Below are 12,839 nucleotides of genomic sequence, written 5' to 3' on the forward strand. Positions count from 1 at the left end.
CTGCACAGAGGGGTGCCAGCACAGGTGACTCCATACTAAGGGTGACCTTAACCAAAGGCTGCTGAGGATGGCTCAGGTCACAAGGGACCACAGCACAGCTTCTCTGAATGCAGGTCTGACACTGCTCTAAAGTCAGCTGTACAGCCATATAAAATGAAATTTTTATTAGCACACATGCTGGATATTATATTGTTCGTGTCTGCTTTTCAGTACTAAAATTTATTTTTACAAAAAACTTTAATAAGGTTCTTTCTCAAGTTCTGTGTGGTTACATAGTACAACACATTTTACAATATTGAAAAAGCAGCAAAATAATGCAACAAACTATCACATTCTCTTTGCATGCTCATCTAAATATGCAGCATTCCTTCAAGGTAGAAAAGCAACCACACAAATGGAGAAGAGAGGCTACTTGGGTTGATTTACACTGCTATACACTGATAACCTACAGGTTCTTCTTCCTACAGTGAATCATCTCTCATTCCAACTGACTAGCATACAGGAAAACTGAAAACAAGGACCTACAAACACTCCTTTAAGAAGAAATGCCAGTCCATATGTAGATTTTCAAAAACTTTATCAAGACTGAGCTCCATGGCATCATGCTGAGCTCTTCTCTTTGGGGCTGCAACACAACTAAATGTGCTAAAAACAGCTTGAAGGAAATTTGTAGAATCAAAGCAAAGCCTCAAGCTTGTTACAACAAACAAATGAATAAATAAATAAATTGCATGTACTATCACTGGCAAATGCCAAGATCTTTGGCAGCTCCCATTCATGATGCAATGTAAGATAAATGTGTCATAAATGCAAGAAGTGAGCACTGGCTGAAATAACTGCAGTCATTTGTGATGAACCTCAGCTTTAGCTTCAGCTCATTCTTGCTGCAAGTTTCTAGCTACAGAAATCATTCCAAACTGTAGAAACTCTTCCTTCTACAGAGCACCTGTCTTGGGAAATGACTGTAATAATGACTGCTTCTGTTTCCTGCCTTTTAATCAAGTCCCTCATACTTTCCAAACATCTGCCCCATGCAGAGATGGACCAATCAACTCCATGGATCAGAGTGCAGACCTCACTCCATGAACTCTTCCCTATGAACCAATCAACTACAGTCTGAGCAAACAGCAAATCAAAACCACCCAGTGCTGCAGACAGCATCAGATGGAAGGGAATACAGTTTAAATAACAGGCATAGATTTCCAGCAGGTTATCTAAGGCTCAAACAGTGCTCACCTTGGAATACTGAATTTGAAGAGGAAACTCCAAACCTGGAAGCTTAAGCCTGTATAATTCATGGTTTTAGCATCCCATTGCTAAGTATGGTGAAGAACACAAGGGAATGCACTTCCAAAGTAGTTCAGTCACTGTGTGTTGAAGGGTTTGGGTTTGGGTTTTTAAATCAAAATCCACTCAAATCTGGAGTTGTTTTTTCAATATCATTGGAAATCTGCCTCTTGCTTGGATTCATAACAAGAGATGAAATTTTAAATAAATTCTGATTGTATTTGTTTAACACTGGGTATCAGTACACTTGAAACTGAAAAAAATGTGTATGAGGCTATGGTAGAAAGACTAAATATTAATAAATACTGGCCATACAAACATTCAGATTATGACAAATGTCTGCTGTAAGAGTTTCAAATATCTGGCATGATCTATGAACCTTGCAATAAGATGGATTTCTTACCACCTGACATGACCAGCTGTAGACACCTAAACCCAAGCCAGCCACCCTGGTAGCGATTTGTAACTGAGAAAAATAGCTCCTTGTGGAGAGCAATTCATCCCTCTTAGAGGAGACATCTCATACAGGTGTGATGAAACACATAAGGAAAGCCCGTTTCTATCTAATGATACACCCACGGCTTCCCTTAGGTGAGGCAGTTGCACTGCAAGGCTGCAGGCAGAAGACAGGGAGCCCTGCAAGCATGGCCCAGTAATCCCAAACCTTATGCTTCTCCAGAGTTAAGGCACAGATTATTTTTTCTGGTGAATGGAAACTCTTTGATAATACAATTGTCCTGATACTTCCTTAGAATAAATTTATACTCTAAAATATAAAATTACTCCAACATTCTGTACAACAAGTGAACAATTAATAACAAAATCCAAGACATAAGCATGCCACTTCTGATTCTCAGGATTCACTGGAGGCCCTGGGGATGACAGGAATCCCTAAGTGTCTCAGCACACAACTTTCCAAATAAAAAAGGAATATTTTAAGTATAGTTGTACCATATGTGGTACTTGGATTTGATGAAGCTTTGCACAGTTTTAATGTCAGTCAGGGTCCAACTCAATGCAAATGACAAGTACTTGTCGCAGAGGATAAGCAGCGCAGCTCACTCACCAGCCAGGGTGCTGGTGTGCCGGAAGGCGCGGACCTGCGAGTCGGAGAGGCCGGTGAGCAGCGAGATCACCGTGTCCATCATGTACTCGTCGTAGATGATGCTGTACTGGCACTGCCGGATCAGCACCCCGATGAACTCGCAGAAGTTGGAGCGGAACTTCTTCCACTGAGGCCCAGGCATGGTCAGGGGATAATCACCACTGTCCTGCAAAACAACAGAAGAAAAAGATCAAGTATTAAAGGCATCCTCGTTTAATTTATTTTAATGCTGGTGTAGCCATTGTGGTCTATGGTTCTAAACTAAATATCATCTTGTTTCTTCAAGGCAGGGGAGAATAAGAAATAAAACAACACATCATTCTTTGGCTCAATGGCACAAAACCACTTTTGCAAAGACATCACTGTAACCTGCTTTCCACTTGCAGTATTGGCTCTGTATAGTCAAAATAAGTATCAAGACTCAATTCTTTTCCTTGTATCCTCAGCCAAAAATTGGGAGCAAAGGATGAGACAGGAATATTTCAAAGTATTTAAGGTCAAAACCTAAAGAAAGGCTTGTGTGATTGTCAGTTTGTGTCACTTTCCATCCTCATTTCAACTCCAAGTTAATATTCTAATCAGCTGGCTGCCCCTCCTCCCAAACTTTGCTTTGCTCAAGCTTACAGTTGAGTATGGTTTACTCAAGCTTACAGTTTCCTTATCAAAAAGCAAACACTGCCCTATTTTATCTTGTAAATGCAGACTTTATCTATGGGTAAAACTTGCTTTCTGATAGCAGTACTGGAAATTTTACTACAGATTCACACATTTCATCTTCAAAAAATTATTACAAGATTGGACTAGGCACGTTCATTTAACACCTCCCCAGGTCTGCTATTACTACATTCACTGTATATACTGCATTACAGGGACACTGCCCCCCACAATCAGAAAATGCTTTTTCCCCCTCAGTGAAAAGGCCTAAGTATACATCTGCCTGACCACTTGATTTGTAAGCCAATTCTAGAGTATACAGAACATCAAGGCAGGAATGTTCCATCCTGAATCTCTCAGGATAAGAAGTTAGTAGTACCAAAGTTACATCCATTTGTACACATTTTTCTGTGGTTTTGTGAGGAACAAATACTTTCCTCCTCAAGACTTATCACCCAGACTAAAACATGCAAAGGCAGGAACATCAGCACAGAGGAGATGCAATTAAACACCCTGAACCTAAACTTCCTAAACAACATTCCCCTATAGAAAACCCTTTAGCCATCACATTTAACTTAATCACACCCATTTCAACCACACCAAAATAACCTGAGAGATCTCTACATGTACATGAACTTTGGTACATAACATATGCTTTCTCGAGGTGTGTGCATATGCAGTCTTTTGGAACAGATCCTCATAATCTGAAGTGTTGTGCATTTTTAACCTGCAAGTACATATCAGACAACTCTTTTGAAAAGCCTGTGAAGACTGTACCATGAACACCTCATCTGGCTGAAATTGAAAGAATAAACTTACAATGGATCCTTTATTCTTGAACACAAAAAAATAGTGATACAACAGTGATACTGACATAATACTTCATGGCCCAGTGCTTAGAAAATTCAAAGTAAATCAAGTCTTTGTTCACCTGCCAACTCTAGCACAAGAATTATGAGGGAATTCACCTACAAAACACCTGTACTCCCAAGCAGCCAAACAGTGCAGCCAACGGACGTCCATGGAATTCCCTGTCCCAAAGTGAACTTTGTGAACAACATTATTTCCATGGTTTAAATCCTGCACAAGAATTTTTCCATTTGTGAGGAGGAAAATCAATACTTCAATCCCTGCCATAAATGCAAAATTCAGGCTGGCAGCCAGCTGATTCCTGCAGCACTCATGGAACAATGGGATTTCTGGGGTACTGGGGGAGCTATTACAGGTGAAATGCCAATAGTTTATTCCAGATTTCAAAATACTCACTGGGTTGCAGCCTAGGACTCACAGTTTTATGTTTTTATAGTAAGCCCCATAAATTCCCTCATAAATCCATTCAAACATTAAAGCAGAAGCTAGAACTGATATTTTTTTAGAACTATAGTAGCTCTGAAAAATTTTAGGTAATGGAGAAAGAAAGACCAGTAACTGTAACTCTGAGAGATGCTGCTCTCAAGTACATTCATATGAAGAGGCTTTTTCCTCCTCTGAGAAAAAACTTTGACAGCTTTTAAAAAGGTGTTTTTGAAAAATACTTTCTTCATCAACTATGGGACAATCACTCCTTTGGCTGTAGTCAGGCATTTACTGAAACATTTTGTTGTTCAAGGCCTTTGCAAAGAAGGAAATAGTGAATAAGTACATCCTGAAAAAAAGCATTTATTGTATTTATTATTTTCCTGCTTAATTTTCTCAATCACAGTCTTGGCATTTCATTTAGAACTGGTCAGAGACACTGCTGTCCTACAGAAACTCCTGCTCCAACTTTAGTTTTCCTCACTAAACAAAACAAACATTTAGAATATTTGGCTTTTTACACACCAAAAATCAAAGAAAACACACTTCAAAAATCTCAAAGCTGAAAAGCATTCACCATTAGGAACATGTTTATTTTGACAGAAGATACCCAGTCTGAATTGTAATTTACTTGTTTCAAACAAAATGCTCAGATCTTTTGAAAGAGTATTTCTTTCTGTATCACTGTACCAAAATGGTAATTTTCATGTCAAGTTCCTATTTGGTTTAAATTGCCATTTAAAATGCACAAAAGATGAATTTGCACAGAGAAAACAGAGCAGAATGCTGTAATGCTGTCTCATGAATCTGATGTGTCAGGAATCTGGAGCTCTTTGTTGTATGATGGCACTCCCAAGAGCTGAAGTTCAGCGCTCAGAATCCACCACCACTCTCAGAGGGATGAGAGTTCTCCAGTTCCTCTTCCCACCTGTTCTGATGAACTTCTCTCTGCCCTGTTACTCCACATCCAACAGCCGAAGTCACTGCTTTGCTTGTCAGTGCAGTTTCCCATACTGAGACATTATTTATCCACTGGCTGCTGCAATTTTAATTTAAACCAGAAGTATATGGTAATATATATGCTTCAAACAACTATTTGTATACTCTACCTCATCAAATTCTTCTGTCATTTTTCTTATGATTTCTGCATTTTGCATGTTCCTGAACATTTCAATTCTTACTGTACCTGTAATGTAATGAAAGAACAAAAGAAATTAACATAACATGGTTTTGCTACATCAAAATATCAATGTTTTTCTGCTACTAAACAAACAGTTCAGTGATATATATAAGAGTATGAAGAGTGCAAAAATAACAAGAATAGCTTGAAAAAGGCTGCCTCTTAAAGAAGTAGGGAAAAAAAACTCATCTGTTCTGTAATGTGCTTTATAATGAGGAATTAGTACCATTTTCCATCCTCTCACTCTTTGCACCGAAGCCATGTGGGATAAAGCAGTAATAGCTATGGAGGACTCGTGTCACATGTGCAGCTGCCCAAGGCTTTCAATTTTGTGTGCAAAATCCAATGAGCATCATCTTTCAGTTCCACAGCCATTCCTGGTGGTTCTGCACTTTCCATGCTGAATGCCCTGGATGACAGAGACCCATGTTTTCTATGCACCCACTGGGAGTTTTCACACTGCTCAGCTCAGGACCACCATGATTTATTGACTCAGGCACGTTTTCCAAACCCAAAGGCTCCGAAGGGCTCAGCCAAGATGTGAGCCACTTCAGCACCAGAAGCGGCAACTGTATCTCTGTATCTCTGTTCTTCTTTGATGTAGATTTCCAGCTCCTCCTTGTTACTTGAACACTGGAGTTGATAGGATTAATTTTTCATTGGAAATCAAACAAAGCTACCAAAATTGAAAATATAACAACACAATAGCTATAAACAAAGATTCCTGTGTCTTGATCAAAATTCATACAGTATACAAATAAAATATTCTGACATAGTGTCTAGTTGCAGAGGCAATAATATCTAAATATCTGACCATATAACCCAGGGCAACACAAAGATTTTCTTTTGCTGCTGCTGCATGATCTTCTCTTCATCACTTCACAATCTTCTTTTGTTAATGGAGGAAATTCAGAAAAATTAAGCAAACTGCAGAGCTACAAAATCCATCCCAACATCATTAATGTTACAAAGAGTAAGTCACTCAGCTTTTGCAAAAAGTTCAACTGGATTCATGATCCACTGCATGGCTTCAGAAATTCAGAACATAATAGAAGCAGCTTAACAGCTAACAGTATTGTCACTCTACAAAGGATAAACAAAGATAATTTAAACATACTAAATATTATGCAAATATTTTAATTCTGGTATTTTATTCCTTTAAAAAAGAGCATCAGAAATATATGCATTTCAAAACATGCAAGTACAGTTAGAGCACACCAAGTCTCTCTATGCTAGGACAGGCACAGTTTTACAAAGCAAATGAGATATCGATTTCTTGAATTGCCTTTGCTTCTTCATGAAATAATATTTGTTATCTATTTCATACTGGATAATACTGTCAACCTCAGTTCTGACAATGGCAATTTAAATTTGTGCATGGTAATTTCCATATCATTAACAATTACTAATGTGACATATCAACATAAAACCAGGAACCCAAGAGGATATCACCATATGACAACTGAAAATGTATTTTCTCAGCTTGGAAATAATCTGTACATGCAGATATATTTTAATCTTTCCCTCAATCCTGAAAGTTTGTTTTGGCCAAATGAAGCAGATTCCCAGGATGTCCCAGAACAGCTGGCAGGTACTATTGCAAATGCCCTCTGCTGCAGGAATGTCCCTTTCTCTCACGGCATGCTAGTGTCTGCTGCTCTTCCCACTGGCAGCACACCCATCAGTCAAAGAGTAATCTACTGACCTTTGCTATTTTACTGGTTCATAGCCCTGATTCTAATTTTATTCTTATCCATTTATGGAGTTTTTTAATAACCTGCCATAGCCTTGTTTCCCTACAGTCACAGCCAGCCTTGTTTACCTTGCATGAGAACTGAGAGAGCACCATTGCTCCCTGGGCACTCGGAGGGTATTACTGATCCCATGCAGAGGTGTCAGAGGTCAGGCTGGGGAGATGCTCCAACACCTTCCAACAAACAATGGTGCAGTTCTTTGGGATCTTTGTGCACACAATGAGACACACTCCTGCCATCTCCCAGGGCTGCCAGAGTGGGCAAGAGCTCCACACTGCCATGGGAGTCTCAGCAAGTGCTTGCAGTGGAGAACAGCACTTACTCACTGTCCTGCCCCATTCTTTCTCCCACTTTTCAGGACCTAGTTAACAGAAGTCATGGAAAGCACAAGGAGTGTTTCTGTTTATCTGGCAGTAGGCAGTGGCTCTGGCCTGACTGCTTTTCCTTTCACCACCTCTCCACCCAACCACAGCACAGCACCATTTGTTTTTCTGGCAAACTCATTTAAAGCTGTAAGTATGCTATGAAGGCTTTGCTCAGATTTTATGGTGTCACCACAACATTTCAGCACTGCAATGGTCTGTCGACACTATTCAAACTCATAATTTTTATAATTAGTAAAAAACAAAACTTTCCCATTTTCAGGTGAATCCTTAAAATGCAACAAATTATCTATAAAGTACAATTGGAGTGGCATGCTTCCGTGAAGTCTTTACTTTACTCAAGGTCGCTCCATGTCCTCTCCTAAGCCGAGTTTTACCTCTGCCATGAAGCTCTCATTCTGTACTTAGTGAAGAGAATTGAAATTGCCTTAATCCATTAAAAATTGAGAAGCCTATTTTACTTCAGGACCAAGTTCTCAGTTCAAACCTATTCATATACATTGTGTTTTAAAAGGTCTTCTCACCGACATGTAAGTATATTTCCTTAATGACCAAATTCCAGTTTAACTTTCAGCTTAAACAGGTATCCATATAATTTGTGAAAAATCACAGCACCCAACATGGCCTTTAGTAGTGAAAAGAAAAATCCAAACAGAGAACAAAACCTAATTTCAATGAGAGAAGTGAAGAGAAGAGAGACTAAAGGGGACTTTACAGAACTGGATGAATACACCTTAAAAAACATTAAACTGAAAACAAAACCAGATATGGTATTTCTGGGAGATATAACGCATTGTGGACTCAGTGGCTTGAAAACATGTATTTAGGGTGAGAAGAATAACCAGTTTTATTAGTAAGCGCTGTAGAAGCAAAGCAGCAATAAAGATCTCCAAGAGTTTTACAGGATGCTTAAGCCCTCAAGTCTGGGCAACAACCAGCCTTTACTACCAAGAGTTAAAGAGGGTTACCCTTGGGATGTGGGTGGTCCCATGACTGCCTTTCCTGCTGCAAACAGGAGGTACTGGCACTGACCACTGTGGGCAATCAGGGAACACCATCACACCAAGTGCCACACTCCAACGGCCTCCTGCACAAAGCAGCTCAGGGATTTCTATAGGAAAAATTGGATGAGAGAAACATCAGTTCCAGCAGCCCACAGTCATTTACTCCTGAAATCTAAACTGCTGATGGCAATAAATTATATACTATGGAGGATACTGCCTATAGTATATGGTCAGTTTTCATCCTTGGGACTTTTATTCACCAAAGCTACAGAAACAATTTCATCCCTTCTCTTTTGGACCACCTGCCCACACTGAGTAAACTGCAAGAAAAGCAGTGGGAAAATTGCAGCTCAAGACTGAGGTAAATGGGTATGAAACAAGCCCACAGTCTCCTGCCAAAGAGGACTAATTGTGGTACCTTAAATTCATGGTAACTGATTAGACTGATGTCTCAAACACACAAACTGGAAGAACAGGAGAAAGATTTATAGAGGCATTGAGAAGTAGACACAAGGAGATTTGCCCAAGAAAGTACAAGAAAAACACAGTGTGCTCTTTTGTATTAGCTCAAAGTCAATATTGGGTACCACAGCACCAGAACTTAACTGATACTGCCAAGAGAGGGTAAGTTTAATAAAGCATTTGTGAGGATGGATGGTGATTAGAGAACTGCTGGATGGGCAGTATTTATCTCCCTTGATATCATTCAATATACCATCCCTATGCCTTTTGCCCCACTTATAATTTAGATCAAGGTCCTTAAGGGCAGTTTTCAATTGTCTGAGAAGTGGTACTGACAAATTCCATGTGACATGATAAAGACTGAAGTCAAACCATCAGGAGTACATGATTTCTCAGTGCTCAGCCTGGGCCTGGGTACTCTACTGTAGTACTTCCACTAACTGTTTACAGAAGAGAGCTGCCTGAATCTAAAAAACTACTCAGGCCAGTAGAAAAGTTCATTTTCTGTAGCTTGCTCACAATCATGTAACAACACTGAAGTAGCTCTTACCTCATTGGAATCAATAGATGTTAATCATTAATTTAAATAGAAGCAGTACTGGGGTAGTTGAAGCATATCCAAACAGATGCTGAGACTCCTAAATCCCACCAGGGCTCCTGACTTTCTATTGATTTCTGCCCCTGAAAAATGAAACTCTTTGCTGAGACCAGAGGTCAAGACTTGAGAAAGATGTCAGTCTAAATATTTAGCTGAATTTCTGCACATATAGGAATAGAAGACCCTTTCATTGATTTATTCCCCAATTCTTCCTGCTGCATGGACTCTACACTGCCCAACTTCTGCTGCCAGTGAAGCAATATTCAAAAGACAAAGGCTTCTTATAAGGCACACAGCCAATTCATCCTTAGAGCAGCTTTTGCCAGTGAACTCTTACTGAATGTATCAGCAAGAATCCCAGTGGAAAAATAAGTACAGTCTTGAGCAATTAAAACCTTATCAGAGAATCACGAATAACTGTTAAAAAGAATTCCAATGGTTCACCTAAGTCTATCCTCATACAACAAAACTAATGTTTGAATGTGTTCTGTGAAATCCCTTTGCAATGTGAAGACTTTAAATACAGTACAGCCATGAAAAGTCCACTCTCTTGCTGCAGTCCAATTCTCTGACTGACCTTCTGCTTATCCACTCTGCTACATATTGGAAGAGAATTTTGTTACTCTTAATTTTTTACATATGTGATTAATTGCTCTGATTTTTATCATCATGCTCCTACAATTCTCGTATCTTTACCTTTAGTAATTTGCTTTTTCAAATTCCATTATGCTTTTCAGACCACTGCACAGCACATGAATGAAACAAGTAATTCGTTCTTTAATTCCTTTTCCTCTTTTGTTTTAGGTTACATTTGAGTCTCAAATAGAAATCTTGGAACAGAACTCTTATTTTTTTGCCTTATTTGTGTTTCCCACATAGAAATTTTATATCTATTTTTCAGATCTTGATTTTGCTAAAAATACTTCCACGCAATTTTTTGGAATTGAATAAAGACTAGAAAAATCATTACAGAGCATTTCCACCTTTACTGCAAGGTGCTGTTGAAGCTGGGAAAATCTGAAAGGAAATCTTGACTGTGGAATGAGGAAACTTTGTTTGTTAGTGTCCTTTCACTGTCCTTATGACTCTTTAGTGCTCTCTGCTCCCAGTTCCTGACTGCCACCTAGAGACCCCACTCTGTGCCCAAGATGGCATGTACATCCAACAGGAACTGCCACTGGGAGAGAACAGAACATCCTAATGGACCACAACTAAAGCATGTTCAATTTTACCTCCTTCATTACACCAGGCCCAGAAATCTATTACTATTCTGGTTTATATAACTTAGATATAAGGAAGGAAACACTTTCTTCCTATTGTCATTTAGAAATTATCTTAATTGTTTCAGCTGTCCTTTCACACCAGATTTAGCCTAGAAGAAGACATCTTGTCCAGTCTGGAAATCTCAGTAAAATCTCAGAGTTTACAAAAAATTTTAGCTTTAGGACCAGGCCTAGAGAGTTTATGGGTTATGAAAGGCAGGCCCTGCTTGACCAAGCTGACCTCCTTCTGTGACCTGCTTAGTGGATGAGGAAAAGAGCATGGAAGTGTCTAGCTGTACTTCAGTAGAGCTCTGACCATGTCCCACAGCCTTCTCCTAGAGAAACGAGCTGTTCATGGCTTGGATGGGCAGAGCTTTCACAGGGTAAAAAACCAGCTGGATGGTGGGCCCAGAGAGCAGTGGAGAATGGAGCCCTGGTGGTGGTCAGACAAGTGGTGTCCCCAGGGCCAGTGCTTGTGTCAGTCCTTTTTAGTATCTTCAGCCACAATCTCGATGAGGGGATTGAGGGCATCTTCAGCAAAAAGGTGCAGGGAACACCTGACTCTCTGCCTAAAGGGAGGTAGTAGTCACTTCTCCCAAGTAACAAGCAAAAAGACAAGAGGAAATTACCTCAAGCTGTGCTAGAGGAGGGTTAGGTTGGATATTAGGGACAATTTCCTCACCAGAAGGGTTCTCCAGCCCTGGCACAGTCTGACATGGCAGTGGTGGAACCCCCATCACTGCAGGGATTTAAAAGCCATGTGGATGTGGCACTTGGGGACATGGGATAGTGATGGCCTTAGCAGTGCTGGGGAAGAGTTGAACTCAGTAGTGTCAGAGGCCTTTTCCAATCTAAACGATTCCATGAGTCTGTGCTTAAAACAATCAATAATGTTAATACTGTCAATATCTATAGGCTATATAAATGCTTTGAAAGAAAGGATAAAAATGGAGCAGATAGTTTGCTGGTCACACAATTATTTAGAACAGCCAGACTGACAGCTGCCAGCTAACACTGCCAAAGGATGTCATAAGCAGAAATTGGTAAAATGCTCTTCAGCAAGAAAGAATGCTCAGTCCCCAGACTGCTAGTAGAAAAAGAAGTAGCCTACATAATTTAGTGCATCACAAACAGTACACTTCATGTGCTTAAGTCTTAAAATTTTGATAAAGGAAACTCCCTTGCTCTGGGTTTAAGGCAGGTAAGGCTGGTTTGCAATGGCTCTATAGCATTTGCACTTGCCAAGTGTAAGCTGCTTTGCATCCTCACAGAGATGATTTACATGAAGCCACATAATTACTAGCCAAACCTACTGAACACTAAACTTCCGGAATTACTCCATAGGATAGATCTTTTCACGCTTTGATGACTTAAAGTAGCAATTCTCATAGAGCACAAACCTCTTTGCCAGGTAACTTTGAACAGCAGTCAGAGAGATGAACACGAGTGAAAAGCTGAGGAGCCTTTGTTGCCCCACAGGCAGCAGTTTGTTCCTGGCAATGTCTTACAGCTTTTGCTCTTGGAAGACCGCAGCTCCACAGTTGCCCCAGGTCACCCTGGCTGAATGAGGAGTCTGTGGTAACAGAGGACACTAACACTTGAGGAGTGAGGTAAAAGCACACATCCAAGAAATGCTCTGCTGAAACCTCCCAGCTGTTCGCCCAGGGCTGGTTCCACCATTCATTCGCTGTGCTTTCTGCACATGTGCTGCAAGCAGATATTCATTAAGAAAGCTCCTGGTGGATGCGATGAAACAAATTAACCTTGGGATTCCTGTACTCAGCAATCAGCATCGGGTGTTAGGCAGAATGCAAGCACAAGTCAGCAACACATGAATCTCACATCTGGGAGTAG

General features: G+C 40.1%; 1 protein-coding gene across 1 annotated transcript in view; it reads right to left on the reverse strand.

The window, feature by feature from the left end:
• The window catches only part of STAG1 (STAG1 cohesin complex component), a 158,089-nt gene that overhangs the window by 65,565 nt on the left and 79,685 nt on the right, over positions 1-12,839 (reverse strand). Inside the window, exons 6-7 of the mRNA XM_056499180.1 lie at positions 5,452-5,528; positions 2,354-2,558 (exon numbers count right to left, since the gene is read on the reverse strand). Coding sequence (XP_056355155.1) covers positions 2,354-2,558; positions 5,452-5,528 — 282 coding nt within the window. The remainder of the gene's footprint in view (positions 1-2,353; positions 2,559-5,451; positions 5,529-12,839) is intronic.

This window comes from Oenanthe melanoleuca, chromosome 9 (assembly GCF_029582105.1).
Source record: "Oenanthe melanoleuca isolate GR-GAL-2019-014 chromosome 9, OMel1.0, whole genome shotgun sequence".
Taxonomy (NCBI): Eukaryota; Metazoa; Chordata; class Aves; order Passeriformes; family Muscicapidae; genus Oenanthe; species Oenanthe melanoleuca.